The 21636-nt window shown below is 31.6% G+C and overlaps 1 protein-coding gene across 12 annotated transcripts in view; it reads left to right on the forward strand.

Annotated features, from left to right (window-relative positions):
• kn (EBF transcription factor knot) overlaps positions 1-20914 on the forward strand; it is a 154202-nt gene extending 133288 nt beyond the window's left edge. For 3 of the 12 annotated variants that reach the window (XM_070108318.1, XM_070108319.1, XM_070108310.1), the window contains exons 6-12: positions 14982-15063; positions 15840-16020; positions 16442-16723; positions 16820-16967; positions 17048-17316; positions 18725-18932; positions 20563-20914. In XM_070108318.1, coding sequence (XP_069964419.1) covers positions 14982-15063; positions 15840-16020; positions 16442-16723; positions 16820-16967; positions 17048-17316; positions 18725-18876 — 1114 coding nt within the window. In that variant the 3' untranslated portion in view covers positions 18877-18932; positions 20563-20914. The remainder of the gene's footprint in view (positions 1-14981; positions 15064-15839; positions 16021-16441; positions 16724-16819; positions 16968-17047; positions 17317-18724; positions 18933-20562) is intronic. The other 9 variants (XM_070108314.1, XM_070108312.1, XM_070108313.1 and 6 more) reach the window with 9 other exon arrangements.
• Positions 20915-21636: the final 722 nt, after the last annotated feature.

Consider the following 21636-nt stretch of genomic DNA (forward strand, 5'->3'; position numbering starts at 1 on the left):
AGGCGTGATGATATTTCTCCATTTTTATGTCCCGAAATAACCTACGATTTTGCTATTTGCCTATTTAGTTGCTCTATTTTCACTTCGCAACCATTTCTGTCAATAACTCATTGGGATATCAAATCTATCTATTTAAGGATCAGGCCCAGTTTAATGATTTTGAGTTGCTGTATCGTTTTTGCATGAATCGCCTGCGGTTGTTGACATTCCTTTCTCGTTATTCCCAGCCCATTAGTCATTTCAAAGATTTTTGCCTTTTTTCCACATCTCATCTAGGCCATAGGCAAGCCCAAGTCATACGAGAAACTATTCGCTCTTCAATCAAAAATTTTTCCTCATGAGTTCTATTTCTTCCTACGAGCTCATTGAGCTAAAAATATTTTATATTCAAATTTCGGCTAACTGAGATGGTCTTCAGGTTTCGCTGACTACCCAGTGCCACGAATTTCTAAGCAAGGGAGAATGTTTGCTATACTTCTTCCAGAATCTGCGCTAAACGTCTTATTTTTTACATTCGATTTGGTATCGGTATTAACAAGGTGGCATTTTTCATTTCCTAAGCTCGCAACCATCGTAAAGACTCTAGGACTTCAAAAATTCTCTGATACTATTTAGCTTATTCATGCAATTTTTTAGGATACCGCTAAGCTAAGCTCTATAATATCTTTCTTCAAATTGATTACAGGCTTTTGAGAGAAAGTATTCAGGGGTCATCAACATTAGTCTGAAGTCGACACAAAGAGCTCGTCAACTATTAGAGTCATCTTGTAAGAGTTTCACAATACCCTCACTTTCCTTCTTACAAGCTTTCAGTGAAAATGCATAAAACTCTTAATGAGTTCAGTCGATCCCACTGTCGTCTAATAACCTTTCGCTATGTCGAGTTTCAACGAACTCGATTGATATATACCTAACATTTTTGACTGCACCCATTTTAAGCTGTGCGGTTCTCCTCCTTTAATTGCATTTCGAGGAATATCTGCAACTCCTTAGCAAATTTTACTTTTAAAAAGGTTCCGACAATTTTTTTGTGAGGCAGATCCTTCTATATTAGGTCAAAAAACTTCGCCAAATATAAATCGGCTCTTAATTAAAGGACAGCTACTTTCAATCCTTGCCTTGTCACAAGTGCAAAAGGCCGTCGCCGGGTTGAGCCGACCGCCAGCTCCAACCAGCCACATTTTTTATCTTCAAAATATATTTTTAGAACGAACTAATCCCAGCTCACGCTGATATTAATATACGCCTACCAATAATGGATCATGTACTGGGCCGCTGCCACTTCACACGTCAACACGGGGCCGAAAGTGGGCATTCAAAAAGTCGCAGAGCCGACAAAGTGCGCGGTAACTTGACTTTCATGGCAGCGCGGCGCATGGATGCACGTAATCGGTATTGCACAAAAAACCAACAAAAACAAAAAGGGAAAAGGAAAAGCAACAAAAAACGAACGCCTAAACGAATAGAGTTACAAGCCAGCCGAATGCAAGCGGATCAAGCAAAGAAACATAAACAAAAAAGTCAATATATACCATATAACTGCCGGCTGGGAGGAGGAAAAAGCAGCGCGCGTACGCGACTGGTGTGCTGAATCCTTAATAAGGAAAGCAATTGCCAATTGACAATCAGCAATTGCCAATTGCAACACTGCCATTGCGAGCGCTGCGTGCATGAGTGCGCGTCAATGCGTGCGTGCGTGTGACTGTGCGCAGGGCATCTTCAAAGCGTTGCCATACCTTGCAATAATGAGTAGATTAGCGCAGAGATCGATGCGCTTTTTTATTAACAATTCTTTTTGTTTGGTTTTGTTTTTATTGTTGTGCGGTTTTTCATTTCGGTTTGGGTTTGTGGCCAAGCCCTGTTGGCTGGCTGGCCGCTTGGCTGGCTCTTGGCTTGTCGCGCAACGCTTGTTTCATGTCCAAAATCGTAGTGAACCACTTTGGTGGTCCGCGGATCACATTTGGCGGTGGCCAAGAGTGCGCGGTAAATTGTTTGTCACGCTCATGTGGACGTGACATTTGCTAGAGCCGCGCCGCCGTTGGGCTGATGAGCCGTGCGGCCGCAGGAGCCCAACTCGCCTGTTGACAACGGTGGCGAAGCTGATGATGAGTATGCTGCTGCGAGTGATGGGCATGCTGGTGAGGCTGGCGCGGTTGCCGCGCGGCGGACAATGAGAGCGCAGGAATTTCGGCGACATATAGAGCGCGTTTGCCACAACAATGTAGTATGTCCGTCTGTGCCTGCATTTCTATGTGATACAATTCAATGAAACAAGCGTGCAAACAAGCTAAATGCGTTCGATTCCCGCAGCTGCAAAAACAGTAGCTACAAAAACAATAAGAGTAAAATTGTAGGCAATAAAAGCAAAAAAAAAAGTAGAGCGCGGCTGCATAAAAACCGTAGAATGAAATGAATGTTGTAGTTGTATGGTTTTTGGTGCTTGTAAGCAAATGTTATAACAAAAGCAACAACACATGCACTTATTTAGTTGTATGTTACAGTGGCTTAATTGAATTTTCGCTTTTTTATAATTGAATGCTTGCTGTGTGTTCCGTTTTATGTAAAATGTTTCGTTTGTGTTTTTTTTTTACAGTTATTTCAATACATATTCGAAAGCATGTTGTAGTGGCTTTATAAAACTTAAATTGCCTTTAATTAATTATTTGTTATAATGTATTTGATAGAAAAAAAAATATTTCTATTTGATTACGAAAATACTCTAATACTTTTTTTTGAATTTTTTTCTATTATTATTATTATATATTATTATTGAATTACAAAGCAAAAATAATAAATATAATTGTGAAATACAAAACACAATATTTTTTAAATTATTAATTACCAAATAAAAATGTATGAAATTTAAAAAAATTTTGAAATACGAAATTGGTAAATATATTTGTTATACCATTTCTTATTTGTTAAAATGAATTTGATAAAAATTTTTTTTTTTAATTGTTTACGGGATTAAACTAATACATTTTGGAAAAAAATTTAAAAAAAAAATTATTTTTGAAAAACAAAAAAAATATTTATTTTTATTTTTAATTCCCAAAAAAAATTTTATTACAACAAAATTTTTGAAATACAAACAAATTAAAAAAACGAAAAAAATTATAAAAAATTTATTTTTGAAATACAAAAAATTTAAAACACCAAATTATTTTAAAATACAAAAAAAATTTGTTATTAACTATCAAAAAAAAAAAAGACTTTGTACTTCAATAATAAGATTTAAGTAATAAATTATAATAATAAGGTATTAGTTATTAAAAAAACATTTTTTTTTAAGTTTCTGCAGTGATTCCGGCCTTCTTCGGGGATGAAATCTAAAAAAATCTAATCTCCGTACAATAACTTTCCCAAAAAAAATCAAAAATTGACAAAATGGTGGCACTTTTTTGTTTTAAATTCAATTTCATCCAAAATACATACAGAACTCCAGAAAAATTTGATAGTGTTCGGATCATTTGCCTCCGAATAATCTCTGCAATTTTGGCAAATTGCTGTTTCGCGAAAAACGCTTTCTAAGATAAACTGATAAGCTGATTTAATTGAGTGGCTACACTTTTTATTATATTTTTATATAAAATTTTAATATTTTATTGTTAAAGTTGCAGACAATGAATTATGCGGAAAAATAAAAACAATTTCTATTTTCAATACAGGCATGTCCCTTAACTAGAAAGTGTCAAAGTGAACATTAAAACAATAAAAAAATTTCTCAAATATTGGTATATAAATACTTTAGAAATATTTTAAAATTAAAAATCATCACAAAATTTAAAAAAGAAAAATATAAAAAAAAATTTCAGAACTATTTTTTTATGGTCAAATTTGGTAGTCATTTTATTTAATTGTGATAAAAAAAAAAATTTTTTATATTTATTTTGTTTTATAATTAGATTTTTAAATCCATGATACACCACTCACGTAGGATAACGATCCGTATATGATGCGAAGGCATTTCAAAACCTCTTTACGACCTACAAAAATCAAAATTTTTTTGTAATGAGAAATTTGAAATTTGTACTACTTTAATATTATAAAACTTTTTAATTATTTAAGTATTCGAAAAAAAAATATTCAAAAATGTTTTAATTTTTCGCCGTAAATATACCTTTTGCACACCCGATGAGTTGCGCCATAAGACATAAAACAATTTAATACGGCTTTATACACATACACACATAATTTTATATGTTAGTACATATATGTATATAGCCATTACAGTTAAAAAATTATGACGCAAAACAAATACTTGTGCATACAAAAATTTTCATGAGGCCTGCTTTAATTCACAAACATTTCTGCTGATGTACTTATATATGTTTAAATTTTATGGTTGTACATAGCTAAGAATGTATGTATGTGTGTGAATATTTAGATGTGTTTACTAACACCGAATACACCTATATATAAAATACACCGTGACGACAGTGTAGATAATCTTTTTTACCAAAGTTTTGGGGCAAAGAACCAAAACAAACGGTGAGTAAGTAAATTTGTGTGTTAAAAACTCTTTCGACAAGCAAAAATATAGATATTTATAAACATCTATGTAGATATTTACAAAAATATATGTATCTGTATACACAGGCGAAAGGGCGAAGAAAGAAAAGCACAAAATGCGTGACACACGAAAAAAGGACTTTTGCACTTCGAAGAAAATAAATAAATATGCTGATAAAACAAAATGCGTGTTGAGCGCATTATAAGCTTTCTTTGGCGCACACAAACACACATACTTACAGACAAAAGTAGCGTTTCTTCAATGAAACTTTTCTTTACCTACGCCTGGCATAAACAAAAAAGGACTCATAGGCATTAGAGTTGAGTGTGTGCTAATTGAGTGACTACTCAAAGAAGCTGTGACATATAAATATATATATATATGTGTGTGTGTGTATATTTATGACAGAGTGCGTTTGTGTGTGTGCGAATAGAAAGCGAAAGTGAAAGCTTGAGACAACAAAGGCATAACAAACCGAAACATCCCCTGAAAGTATGCTACAAAAAACACAAAGTTGCCTTTTAACTACACAAGTATATATGTGTCGGTGTACTGTGTATTTGTCTTCGCAATAACGACCATAAGTAAGAGCTTTCTGCGTGACTTTATGCGCCTTAGCCACTTTTATGGAGCTAAGAACGTCGAATCACGTCATCAAGTAACCCTTATCAACGGGTATATATACAAGTACGTTACGTTGTTGCCGAAAACAATGAACTTTCAACATTGCCACAAGCGACAGGAAACTCAGCCGCCATCACTGCCAGCCATTGCACGGTCGAGCCACCCAAATGAGTGTTAGTGTGAGTGTGAGTTTGTGTGTATTGCTGTTGTTGGGGGAGTACCATAAACAATGCTAACAAATGGCATAAAATAAGTGTACGAAAAACAACAACAACAAATATCGGTTGGAAAAAAATATAGTTGCTGCAATAATAACAATAACAACAGCAATATTAAAAAAAAGAACGAACGAAGCAGCAAAGCGGTGGCAAAGGGATATAGAAATAAGTCGGGGCATCAACGCGCTTAAAGGGATTCACCCCAAATGCGTGTGTGTGTGAGAGAGGTGCGTGAAATGTCGATTTGCGCTGGAAGTGGATGCCGGACAGTAGCTGTGAAAGGCAGTGGGTGGGGACAAAAGGATATTTTTGTACACATACATACATGGTGGCTTTAACGGCTGCAGTAGTGTAAAATATGTGTGTGTGTGTGTGTGTAACAAGCAATAAACAGCAAATACAATAACTAAAACAAAATGGTGGTGGCCGGTTTATAATGATAAATTTGTATAGGTGAAAGCTATGTTGTGCATTGTATTGGTGTATGTGTCCGTTACAAGTGCTATTCTATTTATTTGTGTCTCCAGTTACTTGCCAGCACATTTGTTCGCCAAAAAATTGCCGCTTTGACATTGAAACCGTTAAAATGTGGAGTCAAACCGAACATTTGTGTTTTGCAATATTTTTCTTTGGAATTTTATGGTGTTCATGCGCCGGCAGGAAATATATATTTTTTTATTGATTTCATTACTGCGATTTTTGGGAACAAGAAATTTGATAAATTTAAAGTTTTTAGGTCTTAAAGCATATTATAGAAATACTTGTATTTTAGTACTTACGAAGAAATATATATTTATTTTAATTTTAGTAAAGGTAAATTTATTTAAAAAAATTAAAAAATTTATCAAAAAAAAAATAAAAAGAAAAGTTTTAAAAAATTACAAAAAATACAATATTAAAAAAAAAAATTGTTTGAATATATGCATAAAAATATAAAAAATATGAGTATTATATTATTCTATTACTTTCAATTTTATTTATATATTTATATCTATTTTATTTTTACTTTTAATTGTTAAATTTATAATTATAATAATATATTAAATATTATTATTTTTATGCACTAAAGCAGTAGAAAAACTTTTTTCCTATACAAAAACAATTTAAACAAATTTATAAGCAATTTTTTATAGCTACTCACAAATACACACACATAGTCAGTGAGCTGCCCAGATTAAGAACAGCTGGTCACGTTCGCGTGTCGCTTGAAAGTTTTAATGGCTAATTACACACAACATTGAACACAAAAAGACTTAAAGAATATGCAAGCAAAGGCTAAGAAAATGGTAATTTAACTACTTGTTTGCAAAAACCTAAAAAATAATACAAACAAACCAAAAACATATGAATAATTTTAAACTATAGTAACAAAAAACAAAAAATTAAAATAATAATAAATTAATAAACCAACAACAAAAATTACAAAAAAATTATAAAAGCTTAACAATTTATTAATTTTATAAATATATAATATATACAGCTGTTGACAGCTAAGTAGAAACGTTCCCTTTTTATAGGAGGCTGATGAGTAAGATAATAAAATGTTTTGATATACCGTTATTTATTTTCCTAAAAGACTTGCATTGTTTGTGCTACTCTATTTACTACTAAATTCGTTCAGTTTTGTAGTTGTGCAGTGGAAGTACTGTTAATTTTTTTCCACATTGTACATGCGTCACATTATAGAAGGTAAATAAAGTGCGACACTTAATTAGAAACAGTTGTTTAAAGTAGCATAATTCCATACGGTGATAATTTTTATACTCTCGCAACCTGTTGCTACAGAGTATAATAGTTTTGTTCACCTAACGGTTGTTTGTATCACCTAAAATTAATCGAGTTAGATATAGGGTTATATATATATAAATGATCAGGATGAAGAGACGAGTTGAAATCCGGGTGACTGTCTGTCCGTCCGTCCGTCTGTCCGTCCGTCCGTGCAAGCTCTAACTTGAGTAAAAATTGAGATATCTTTATGAAACTTGGTAGACATGTTTCATGGTACCGTGAGACGGTTGGTATTGCAGATGGGCGTAATCGGACCACTGCCACGCCCACAAAACGCCATTAATCAAAAACAAATAACTTGCCATAACTAAGCTCCGCAATAAGATACAAGACTGTTATTTGGTACACAGGATCACATTAGGGAGGGGCATCTGCAGTTAAAATTTTTTTTTAAAAGTGGGCGTGGTCCCGCCTCTAATAGGTTTAATGTGCATATCTCCTAAACCGCTAATGCTATAATAACAAAATTCACTGGAAGCAAATGTTTTTAGCACTTCTATTGACGGTGTGAAAATAGTTGAAAGCGGATGGCAACTCCGCCCACTCCCCATATAACGGTACTGTTAAAAACTACTAAAAGCGCGATAAATCAAGCACTAAACACGCCAGAGACATTAAATTTTATCTCTGAGATGGTATAAGATGACTTTATAGGAACTGCGTTCAAAATTAGACAGTGAGCGTGGCACAGCCCACTTTTAGGTGAAAACCCATATCTTGAGATCTGCTTAACCGATTTCAACCAAATTCGGTGCGTAACGTTCTTTTCATGTTTCTATGTCACAGTGCGAAAATGGGCGAAATCGGATTACAACCACGCCTATTTTCCATATGACACCATTTTAAATACCACTTGATTCTTTCACTTTCCACTATGCAAATCAAGCAACAATGATTATATCGGCGTAAAACTTTGCGTGAATAATACGTTTAAAGTATGCCACCTTGTGACCAAAAATTTTCTAAATCGAACCAAAACTGTTCAAGCCCCTAAGTACTAAATATGTTGACCCCAGTGCCTATAGTTGACCTTCTACCGAAAATATCAGTCAATCCACAAAGAAATCTCAAACGAGTATACCATTGAACTTTGCGAGAGTATAAAATGTTCGGTTACATCCGAACTTAGCCCTTCCTTACTTGTTAATAATAATATTATTGATTTTTGGTGAGTATTTGTTTCAAAGTTGTTGTTTAAAATATAATAAAATGTTATATTCAAGCTTTGTAATGAGGAAAAGCAGCAGCTTTGCACCTGCCCTACGCAATTCCATTTTTGACCTTCGTCAGACTGGAAAGACGTACAAAGAAATTGCGAATCAGGTCAAATGCTCTAAAAAAATGGAAAGTAAGCAAATTTGTATAGTACTATTATTTTTTGCTGATAAACTTTTTTCGTTTCTAATTAGTTGTCGCACTCAAATCGTTGATTCAACATCTTTTGGTATAAACCTTTGGAATAAAAGCGAATGTTAAATAAAATTTTTGTTTATCATATGTTTCAATAAAATCAGCTCATCATACTGATCATTTATATAATATTATATGTATGTATACATTTTATAGGGTCAAACTTCGTAGCAAACTTAATATACGCTCTTCAGTGTATAAAAATAATATAATAATAGCAGTTGCCAAATGCACAAAACAATATGGCTCCCTTTACATAAACGATAATATTATAAAGCTTTGATCAATACTCGGTATCGAATTATTAATGTAATATATGTATGTATGTAGGTATTTCTGCAGTTTACATGCAAGCATGATAGCTTCAGTCATAACTCATCAGTTTTACTACTTTTATTCATATGTACAAATCTACACCCATCTGTATATCCTTGCAACAAATGAGCATGTTGCTGTCCAAATAATATTTAGTGGTTAAATATTTATGCGTCCGGCGAATAGCAGCGACATGTTTTTTCTACGGATCTCTTTATTTCAAGTTTTTAATTTTTTTATTTAGTTTTAAAAATTTGAGAATTTTTTTCCAATTTTCTCTTAAATTTTTTTTAACTTCCTTATTTTACAGCTAATCATTATCATTATCACTTCGTTACACTTCTGAGAAAATTAAGTGATTATAGTGACAACATGTCGACGACACAGCATGAAAACAATAAAAACACTTCAAAATCATATACACATATATGTTATATATGTATGTATATATGCAAACATATATGTACATATGTATGCGTATTTGTGTGCTTAAACGCATAATTGTCCATACAAATGTACAAATGAGCCATAAACGTTTCAAGCATTTGTTGCTATTATTGTTGTGCAATAAAAAAAGATGCAAGATGCGCTCTTCGGTATTCAAATTACCAACGACAAGTATTTGGTGTTGCATTTCCACATGCGAGCGCCACTATGCAACACAAAACCATGGCATGTTGCAACCAGCACGCACACAAGCGCACACAAAAATCTACAACAAATGCATTTCAACTCCACACAACAAAAGTAGCGATTGCAGCGAGTGAAAAAAATTTGTTGGAAATCTACTCCACTTTAGTGCCAGCGATAAACCGACACACGACACCCTCCCGGTGCAAATTGTCGCTGCGCACAGGTCCCACTCGGCCTTTCAGCCGGTTTGTCTGCCAGCTTCTTGTTATTTTTAACATTTTAATATGCTTTAAATTTAACAAATTTGTAGTGTTTGTGCTGTTGGGCTATCAGTGAAAATAAATGCACACACTCTTACATACACATATCTCACATGTTTCGTATGCAAATGCATCTGTAGTTGTTTGGTACTTTTTTTAAGTGTCTCTTGGGATGACACAATTTTTAGGCGCTGCCATGACTATCAAAAAATATAGAAATATACAGTTGCTTACATACCATACATACATACATTGGCCTATATATATTTTTATCTACATAATAACAGCTGTATGTGTCCCAGTGAACATCTGGATTTGATATATTGCTCTATAATTTTTGATATTCATGCATTTACAAAACAGAGTTACCAACTCATTCATAATTGTTTACTCCAAATTTCTAGGAAAATTAAAAAATTTATATTAATTTTAAAAATATAATATCTTAATATTATTTTATCAAATACTTTTTGATATTCACGCATTTTCAAAATAGAGCTGCCAACACATACGTAATATTTACTTCAAATTTCTAAGGAAATAAATAAAAATAATGAATATTAATAAAAAAATATAAAACTTAATATTATTTGATATTCACGCATTTACCAAACAGAGTTGCCATTTCATTCATAATTGTATACTCCAAATTTCTAGGAAAATAAAAAAATTGATATTTATATTAAAAATATAATATTTCTTAATATTATTTGATAAAATATTAATAATAAAATATTACTTAATATTAATTGATTCCCATGCATTTACAAAACCGAGCTGCCAACTACTTCGAATTTTTTTTATTCCAAATTTCTTATGAAATAAAAATAATATTCATAAATGTATACTCCAAATTTCTAGGAAAATAAAAAAATTGATATTTATATTAAAAATATAATATTTCTTAATATTATTTGATAAAATAATAATAATAAAAGATTACTTAATATTAATTGATTCCCATGCATTTACAAAACCGAGCTGCCAACTACTTCGAATTTTTTACTCCAAATTTCTAAGGAAAGAAAAAATATAATTCATATTAATATTAATGGTATAATATTATTCAATATTATTTGGTATTCAATATTATTTGGTATACATACATTTATATCAAAAACACAGTTGCCAACTAATTCATATTTTTTTACTTAAAATTTCTAAGGAAATACAAAATGTATTTGATATTAATTAAGCAAATGATGTTTATTACTTTAATCAATGGTTTCTTTAAGTATTTATGCAGCAGAGTTGCCAACCATGTCTCAATTAAATATATACCAAAATGTTTATTATTTCCAATACAAATTATTATGTTACATTACATTGCTCACAATCCTAAGAAAAAAATAGTTACTCGTTTGTAATACAGTTACCAAATGGTTTAAATAAAAATTGTATTTTGAAAATTCTGAAATTTTTTTAAAATTTATTATAATTAAAAACAAAAATTATCAAATTTAGAAGAAAAAATTAGTACTTTTTAAAACAAAACAGAGCCCTTTTGAAGTAGAGTTTCCTGCTACACTACATAAAATTTCTTAGCATCGATAATTCATGCGTAGTTTGCGGCGATAATATTTAACGGACACTGTGTTCTTCAAAGCAGAATTTGCGATATATTTCGTTGGACCACATTGCCTTTGCATTTTTGATAATGACTTTTGTTTTCGTTATCCATAAATATTAAACCTCAGCCTAAATATAGAACCTCAATTTTTTAATTTTTTTTACCATAATTAAAATTGTCATATATGTACTTCTAAAGCTCAATAAGTACTTCTTTTACACACCAATTGCCTTATCTATGACAAAATATGGTCCAGTTATCCACAAACAAACAAATCGCAAAGAGGTACATACGCGCATACATGGTTTCGTTAAAAAGTATCACAGTTTGAAACATTGCTCCGTTTTTAGATAAGAAATACGAAAGCAGATGGCCACAAGCAGCCACAAGCAGGTCAAATATTATGTTTCCATGATATAGTATTATGATAGGAAAAAGCAAGTTTTTGCTTGTACGTATCTGTCTATACATATGTATAGGTTCAATCAGCTCTGATTTTATACTGAGAAGCAATTAAATTTTAAATTTTTAACAAAATTAATGTTTATAAAGCATTAACAATTTATACAGAATTTTATGCAAATAAAGTAAAAATTTTGATATTTAAAGTCTTAAGTCGCAGTAGCCAGCGAGGGGGTGTTATAAGAATAGAACGCTGGTCATACTGTCATGCCATTGTTGTATTGAAAAATCGAGATCGGGTCGGAATTCAAACATTTTTGATGGCAAAATTTTTAAAAGAAATCCCGCAATTTCGGGACTGAAAAATCGGGATCGAGATTAAGTCATTTTGGTTTGCAACATATTTAAAATAGTTACTGAAGTTTCGGAATTGAAAAATCGACATTGGGAACGGGTTTCAGACATTTTGGAATGCAAAACTTATGAAGAAATCTCGATTTTAGGAACTGAAAAATCGGGATCGAGATTAAGTCATTTTGGATTGCAAAATCTTTAAAACAAATACCGGAGTTTCGGGATTGAAAAATGGGGATCAGTATCGGAATACCGGCATTTTTATTCGCAAAATTTTTTTGAAAAATTCCGAAATTCGGGGACTGACAAAACGGGGTCGGGATTCAGTCATTTTAGAATGCAATATTTTAAAAACAAATGTCGAAATTTCAGAGGGATGCAGGCAATTTGGAATGCAAACATTTTAAAACAAATACCGCAATTTCCGGATTTAAAATTTGTTATCGGTATCGGAATTCAGACATTTTTGATTGTAATTTTTTTTAAAACAAATATATGTAGAAGTGTCTCCAGCCTACTGGGAAATATCTCCGTACTCTCAGTTATTTAGAAAATAATTGGATTGCAAATGCTTAACATAGCTTCGAAAACTAGTATCTTTTGATATCAAAAGACTTGAAATGGACAAAAGGACTTAGCAAAAGTGTCCATAAAAAGATTATGAGTATCTAAAAGGAATATGCTATATTTAAATAGGAAAAGATCCTGATACAATTATCAACCAAAGTTTAAGCGGAGAAATTATAATAAGATCATGAACCGCTTTAAAACTCTTACCAATCCACAAGTAGCGGTATTTTTCTCTACTTCCATCACCATTGATTAAATTGTGCATCTGTTCATTTCTGATATTTAAAAAAAAATTGAAATATAAACCTTACCGGAATAATTTTTCAACGCAGAATCAGCAAACATTTCCTCTCCGACGCTCTGCCTGCCTCTCTCACCCTCCAGTTGGCTCAAAGTAGTTAATCAATAGCAGAAATACGAGACGCGCAGCATTTGTCTACAAAATTTACATGCGAGTGCCTCTTATTTCCTCAATTTTCTTAATACGATATCGAAGTGTTGAAATATTAGTCCAAAAAATGTAAAAACTCGACATTTGTCGTGGAGCAAAACGAAATAGCTGCGCATTCATTAATATAATTTACATCTATTAACACCCTCAATGGGATAAACAAATTGGTAAACAATACCAGGCGCATTCATAGAGTATATACACACACACATACATACTTTCTCACATGCACCACTTAAGTGCTTAAGTTTATTTGTTTATACACATAAGTAAGAGTATCACCGGCTTCCGGTGTACGCCACTTCAGCTGATTTGTTATTAACACACGGCAATGGCGGCAGCGTTGCTCCTTGCACTCTGGCACTCTTTCACCCTTAAACGTCACAGCGCTAAGCATGAGCGCCGCAGGAGCGAACACGCACACACCCGCACCATAAGGACAATCTGACACGACACCGGACTGCCTGCTGTCATACAAATATACTTCTAAGTGTATATTTGATTAAGATCAACTGGCGAAAAGCGCTCGAGGTCATAGGTATAGAAAAAAGCGCCCAACTAAAGAGGCAAATAAACTTTTACGCCGCGAGGCAAACATCTGTTTTCCTTATTATTCATTATAAGGATTGAGAAGATTGAGGGTGGGAGGAAGGCTTGAGGCAGAGAGAGTGTTTGACACTATTTTGTTAGCGTTGAATAGGTGTATTGTTGCTTTTATCGCTCGCGGCAATATGAAAGTAAGCTAAATATTATTTTAAATATACAACTTAAGCCAATTGAATATCATTATTCGTATCGGAAAGCACGCAGAGTAGCTAATTAATAATAATAATAAAAGTTTGACGCAATTACTTCGTTGCTCTTCGTTCCCCTAAACTGTTTACCGGTAGTTGAGCCAGTTTAAGAAGCATGTTTTCTCCACACTTTATCTTATTTGGCGTAAAACTGACTTTTTCTAAGAGATCCTCAAATTATCTCTTAAAAAAACTATATGTTGCTAAATGAAATCATATAATATAAGTGTTATTATATAATACTTAGTTTACTTAAGTGAAACTTTCGTTCGAAGTTTTTTTCTTGGATATATTTTCGGTATATGTAGGTGTATGTAGGTCTTACTATCAAAAAGATCCTAGAACCAATATCAAAAAATACTCAACACTAAACAAGCAGCCTGCTTTACTGAAAATTGTCAACGGTGAATGGTTTGGAAAACAGCTAATATTGTCAAAGAAATTGAGAACCAAATTGAGAACTGTACAATCTCTGCATTGTCTCAAACATGATGGCTAAATGAGTAAAGCTGATAGTCAGTTGGGATCGTATATCATTTTACTCTACAATATATATTTTAGTTCGAGATACGTCCACTTTTTTTTTGATATTATTAGGACTGTCTACAAAACCAAAGCTTTTTATAAAACTATGATATAACAGTTGTAAATTCTGTTAGTTTGTTGTTATCTTAGTTAGTTGTTTGTTGTTTACGGTTTATGATTCTAGTGGTTAATTGATTGTCAAAACAAGTTCTATTGTTCCAATGTTGTTGACATGAAAATGCTTATCATTAGCTTATTGGCTAAGGTAAATGATAGAATAAAGACAAAGTGAAACTAAGTGGGGTTATGTCATTAAATAGAGCGAAGAAAATTGTGAGAGAGAGACAATTTGTTAAAGAAAGTAATTATGATTTTAGTTTTTAAAAATTTGTAGATTGAACAAATGAATAAAATTAAAAACTTCGAATAGATTTTTTTTTTAATTCTATCTATTTAATTTTTCTAATAAATATTATATTTTTTATGAAGTACTTAATATGTCTTCCACCGGTTTTAATAATGTAAATTTTTTTTCATATTTTCCATTTTTACAGATTTTTCCTGAAATTCTTTTTGAAATGCAATCAAAACTGTTTAAAGAACGCCGGCAATCCCCGAGATATGAGACGCTTTCAGGTACGGTACTTAAAAGTATTTATTTGTGTACAGATACAGGTAGCTTTTGATATGTTTAACCAAAAAAAATATTATTTTTTAAAAGAAATGTTATGTTTAAATTTTTTCGTTCAATCTCGAATCCTTTTAAGAGTCCCAGATTTTCGAGACTTTTTTATAACAAAATATTTAAAAAAGAAAAATAACTTGTTTGTTCAGCATATCGCTATTTGATAGTATTTTTAATATTTATCGCATATTACGCATATTACGAACAATTCTTTATATACATATTTTTTACTTCGAATAATAATAAAATATTTACTTATTGGAATTCAGTCCCGAAAAATTTTATGAATGCCGAGATTTCGGAATTTTTATTTTGAATTGCTTTAATGTAAATTAGTAATTAAAAATTGAATGCAACAATTACTTTTTTTTGATATTTTTCAATACGTAAAAAAATTTGTTAGCATATCGCTGGCTTACTGCATATACAATATAATTTTTTTTTAATTTTTATACATATATTTATAAATACTTCTAGTTTAATTTCAAATATGTGTCATAAGAAAATATTCATTAATAGGCATTCAATCCCGAAACATTTTACGAATCCCGAAATTTCGGGATTTTTTTTAACGTGCTTTAAAAAAATTATATTAAAACATAAGTAAATAATTCTGAATTTTTTAATTTTTACTTTGAAAAACTTCCGAAAATTTTATTTACTCTGTAATTTTTTAATTTAAATTCTAAAAATTCTGAGAATTTAATAAAAATTTTTACTCCCTTAGGTTGTCATCTCGACACAAGTGACCGTTGATGGCCCGCTATTGGCTATATCCGATAATATGTTCGTACACAACAATTCGAAACATGGACGCCGCGCCAAACGTTTGGATACCACGGAAGGTACAGGAAACTCCTCCCTGTCCTTAACGGGTCACCCACTTGCGCCTGACAGTACCTATGATGGTCCGTAACAAAATTGTTTTACAATTTATTTTCGGTTTTTTAGTTGTTTAGTACAAAAAATAGTAGAATTGGAGAATGTTGCAGTAGATTAACCATATTATTTCAAATTAATAATAATCTACAAATTTCGAATTTCGTAGTAATTAAAACTTAGCAGTGTAAAATTTATTGCGCCTAAATGTATGCCTCTGCGTTTGAAATATATATATTGGCATACTTTCAGGCGCATATTAATTTTTAGCCATTATTATTTTTATTTTTCAAATTTCATTATATTATTAGCTTAATTTGTTTCGAATTCGCTTAAATAACAATACGGTCGTACACATTGTCACGTTTCCCTTTCCCGCGTATCATTACCCGCAATATTATATATCACACAATTTACTAAGAATGCATTCTTAATTCTTTATCGCTACAGGGCTCTATCCACCATTGCCCGTGGCCACGCCCTGCATCAAAGCGATTTCACCCAGCGAGGGTTGGACCTCTGGCGGCGCAACCGTTATTATAGTGGGTGATAATTTCTTTGATGGCCTCCAAGTGGTCTTTGGCACAATGCTCGTTTGGAGCGAATTGATTACATCGCATGCCATTCGTGTGCAAACACCACCACGTCACATACCCGGTGTGGTGGAGGTGACTTTGTCGTATAAGAGCAAACAGTTCTGCAAAGGTTCGCCGGGCCGATTTGTTTATGTTTGTGAGTAAAAATAAATTGTTATTAAAAAATTTTATATTTTATGTAACTCAACTTTACTAAATAGTTCATTTTGCATTTATCTCTCTTCTCTTTAAGCAGCGCTCAATGAGCCGACCATCGATTACGGTTTTCAACGTCTACAAAAACTTATACCACGTCATCCTGGCGATCCAGAAAAATTACAAAAGGAAATTATACTCAAACGCGCAGCCGATTTGGTCGAGGCCTTGTATTCCATGCCAAGGTAGTAAGCCTCAAGCTCAGTACTTCACTGTCTTCTACATAAAACTTATGCAATTACTTTTGTTTCTCATTATCTCTTAGATCTCCCGGTGGCTCGACCGGCTTTAATTCATATACCGGCCAGCTGGCTGTCAGCGTTCAGGATACCGCTGGCCAATGGACCGAAGATGATTATCAGCGCGCTCAATCGAGCAGCGTGAGTCCACGTGGCGGCTATTGCAGCAGCGCTTCTACGCCACACAGTTCGGGCGGCTCTTATGGTGCTACGGTGGCCGCCAACGGCTATGGCCCCACAACCAATATGGGTACGTTATCCTCTTCACCAGCCAGTATTTTCAACTCCACCAGCAGTAAGTTAAAGTAGAAATTTACAGCGATAGTTGAGTGCATGTCTCCAAACGTCTGTGTTTGTAGAAAGTATCCCTAGACATAAAAAGTAATTTTAGTAGATACCTTGGTCTTAAAGATCACGCATGCAAATTATAATTACAAAGGTCCTACTAGGAAAAGCTGTCATTTATTTGTTTAACACTCTCTATTCGAGGCAAGCTCGACGAGAGTGACCGTTACCGTTCCCACGACAGTCGGGTCTAAGTAAATGGAACGGACCCGGATTTTTATTCGGCCAAGGACTGTCAATTTGAAATTACTTCAGGAATGTTTTCTGCCGCTTCAATAACAACAAAGTGACCATTACTTTTTTTAATATCCCATACAGCGCTCTTTCGGTTCCTAAGCTGGTTAATTTGCAAACTTTCCTGACTTATTCGTAAATTTTTTGAGAAAGAAATCCATTCTCAATACCCCAGAGCTTTGTGCTTGTTGCTAGCTGAATATAAATTAAGGCATATTGAAAATACCTGAGTGGGTTCTCCAGTTATAAAGTCGCCATTGGTGAACCAAAAACTTGTGTTTCAAAAGTATGGATTATGGATCACGGCTTTGTTTTTATAAGAACAGAAATTGAAAATAACAATGAAAATTACTGTAAACTAGAAAAAGACTGAAGAGCGACCGTACTGGTGAAAGGACCTTGGCATGTAGTAAATTATTCGTTCCATTCAAAATTTTTTAGACAAAGTTTAATTGACAATAACCGATATTCGATATGGAGAAAATCAGCTGTGAGGGTATTTGTTTGGAAAAGTTGGTTCTTTGTCAGTAAAACGTCACTAAAAAGTTACATTCAACCCACGTGACTTTATATTAAGTCATTATTGTGCCTATATTTATGCACAATATTGTTGGTTTGGTAGCTTTATGCATTTCTTATACAGTATTGCGAAAAGTTATTAAATATTCCTGAAAATATTTTTACGATTTATTTTAATATTTAATTAAATTTTTAATTAATTATTAAATAAAAGCGAGGCATAAAATGAATTTTTAATATTTATTTTCGTTGTTATAACATTTTCAGGATGTATATTAATTTTTTTCTTAGTGTGTAATGTATGTAAATAATTAATTTAGTTGCTACAACATCGATTTTGTTTTTTCTTTTTTCTCTTTTCATTGCATGGTTTTTTTATAAAAAAAAAATTTTTAATAATAAAAAATTTTAACACACACAATTAATTATACAAAATTATTTTTACACGTAACGGTATTGTAATTTTTGGTTTTGTTTTGCGAAAACTTATATTGAATGTTGTAAAATATGTTAAATTAAAACAAACACACTATTTGATATACAAAAAAATACAAAAATTTACAAAATCAAAAAAAAACAACAAAAAAAAAACGAAATATGCTCAGGCAGTGCCTTTTCGCCATTAATCTCAACAGTGTCGTCACCGTGGCATCAGGCGCTAGTGCAACACCACCACACACATCCGCACCACTACCACCACCATGGGCACCAACCGTGGCACAATCCAGCTGCCTCAATTGCAACAGCCGCCGTGTAGAGCGTTTAGAGCGTGAAGCCCGAGACATACCATATTTGCTCTGTGAAAAGTTAACGGTATAAAAAATGAGAAATATTTTTTTTTTAATTTAAGTTATTTAGTTGTGTTGCAAATTAAATGTCAACTATGCAAATATATTGGCAAAAGTAGTTTTAAATTTTTTTTTTTTGTAATATTTTGTTTTTCCACGTCGCACTATGCGCTTGAGCTGCGGCGACAACGAACTGGTTACCTGTCCAGTTTTTGAGACTAAAAACCCCGCAGGTGCGTACCAGCAGTTCTCACAAATTCACACTTTTTTCCTTAATACTTTTTTACAATTTCTTGCATAAAAAACGACAGGTAACCATTTCCGGGTATGCGCCTGAGCATTGATCCAAAAAAATAAAATAATAAAAAAGCACTTCACTCTATACATCCATATATAATTTTGTACATACAACAGCTTTCATACTTAAATATTTTTATTTACAAAGCTTAAAAAAAAGTATTTCTTAAAATAACAAAAAAAATGTATTCACAAAGCTTTTGAGGAAAGCTTATATTATAAACAAATAATATCTTGATTCCTTTTTATTTAACATATAAATAAAATAAAAAACGCTTTTTGAAAGCTTTAAAAAAATGTTGTGATTTTTTATCATCGAATAATTTTTTATGTGAGATATGAAATATTCGTGCTGTTTGCAATCTAAAGTATATTTTATTAAAAAAATAAGACAACAATTTGATGTACAAAGCTTTTTGAAAAAATTATTTTATAAGGAAATAATGGCTTAAATGTTTATTGTTTTATATTAAAGAATTAAAAAAAAGCTAAGCTGAACTTTTTCATTTACAAAATTTTGTTTCCTTATTTTCGCTTAGCTTTTTAGATTTAAGTTTCTTATAATAAAATATTTAGAAAGCTAAAAACGATGAAGTGTTTATTTCTGTTTGCAAGCAGTGCTAAAGCTTTTCTAAAGCTTTTTCATTTTCAAAACTTCATTTCTTTACTTCCGCTTGGATTTTCACTTCTAAATTTCTTATTAAAAAAATATTTAAAGTGTTCAAACTAATAAAAGCTTAAAGTCTAAGCTTAATGTCTAAGCTTTTCTGGACCTCTGTATGACTTAAAAGCTGCGTTAAAACTGCTCATTATAACTTTTGCGGTAAATGTTCCTTTTGAAATTAATCGAAACTTTCACTTATGCTTCGAATTCGAACTTCTACAATAAATAAAAATTATTTTGCATTAAAGCTTTTTAAAAAATTATAAAGTATTAAAGCTTATTTGCAATTTTGTTTGAAAAATTTAGCTTTCTGAAGTATTTTTTCTAAACTGGAATATCTAAAAAGTTCTTTCATAGCTTTAAGGCATGCGCATTTTTTAAATTTCTCATTCATTCAAAATACCAAAGTTCTAAAAATGCTACAAGCTCTTATAAAGCTTTGAAGCTTTTAAAAGCTTTCGTTTTCTGTGAGCTTTCCAAGCTCTGTGAAAGTTTTGCGCTTTATTTCTAATTGGTTTGGGTGTATGAAAGCGTTGAGTTGAAGTAAATGAAAGCTGCAACGGACAAAAGCTTTTGCTCAGCCATATTACATCGTCGACATTTGCATAGTTGAGACATTTAAATTCTAAAGCAAATATATTTTATTTAAATGAAAAATTTTAATTTTAATCTAATTTTTTTCTATATCTTCCAGGAGTGAGCGGCCTCAGCTTCAATCCATTCACGCTACCGACGTGTAACACCCAAGGTTATGGCACAAGCCAACTGGTGACATCAACAAAATAAAATGCGCATTGGTTTACACAAATATGGGAACAGCAAATATCAAAGAAATCTACTACATACATATTCACATAGGACATATAAGCAGTTGCGATTTGGTTACAACAAAAAATTATATACGAAATTACATATCTTTTTTCTAGAGCTAAGGAAAGAAGTAGGTGGAAAAAATGATGTTTAATCAAAAGAAAAAAAGAAAATAAATTATAAAAAAAATATTAAAAATTAATTTAAATACTTATACATACAAACATTTGAGTAAGAGCAAATACATAAATAGAAAATTTGAATTTGTAAAAAATAAACTCAATTAAAAAAAAAATATATATATATATATCGTTTTCTTCAACATTAAGCGTTAATAGATGCATAACATGAAAACTAGTTTAATATTTAATATATATGAATTGTACTATAAGTTAGTATGTAGTTGAAAAAAATATAATTATTATATAATAAATAGTTAAGTAAAATAAAATCATTAAATATATGTATTAATTTTTATTTTCGCGTGCAATATAAAAATTTACAGTTAATTTGTTAATAATTATATATACTTACAGACAAAGAAGCGGAAAAAGTTTTGGAATATTAAATAAAAAAAAACGATAATTATTATTTTAAGTATCTACTATTATTTTATTACTTTGCTTTGTAAATAAATTTACTTATTCAAGAAAAAAAATTATATAAAATTTTAAAATTATTTATAAAAAAATTAAAAACACGACTAATAATAACAAGCCGACATAATCAACTGTAAATAGCAGCAACAATTCATATCAAATATTTATATAATATTACCAAACCACACAAACAAACAAAAAATTAAGAATTAAAAAATAAAAAATATAAAAACTAAAAAAAAATTACAAAATCAAAATTTTAATTTAAACTAAAGTAAACACTGTAGATAGTTAATGAATTTTAGAAAAATTTGTATACGAACTTTCTGTCAAATCTACAACAGCAACAAAATTAATAT

This window comes from Bactrocera oleae, chromosome 4 (genome assembly GCF_042242935.1).
Source record: "Bactrocera oleae isolate idBacOlea1 chromosome 4, idBacOlea1, whole genome shotgun sequence".
Lineage (NCBI taxonomy): Eukaryota > Metazoa > Arthropoda > Insecta > Diptera > Tephritidae > Bactrocera > Bactrocera oleae.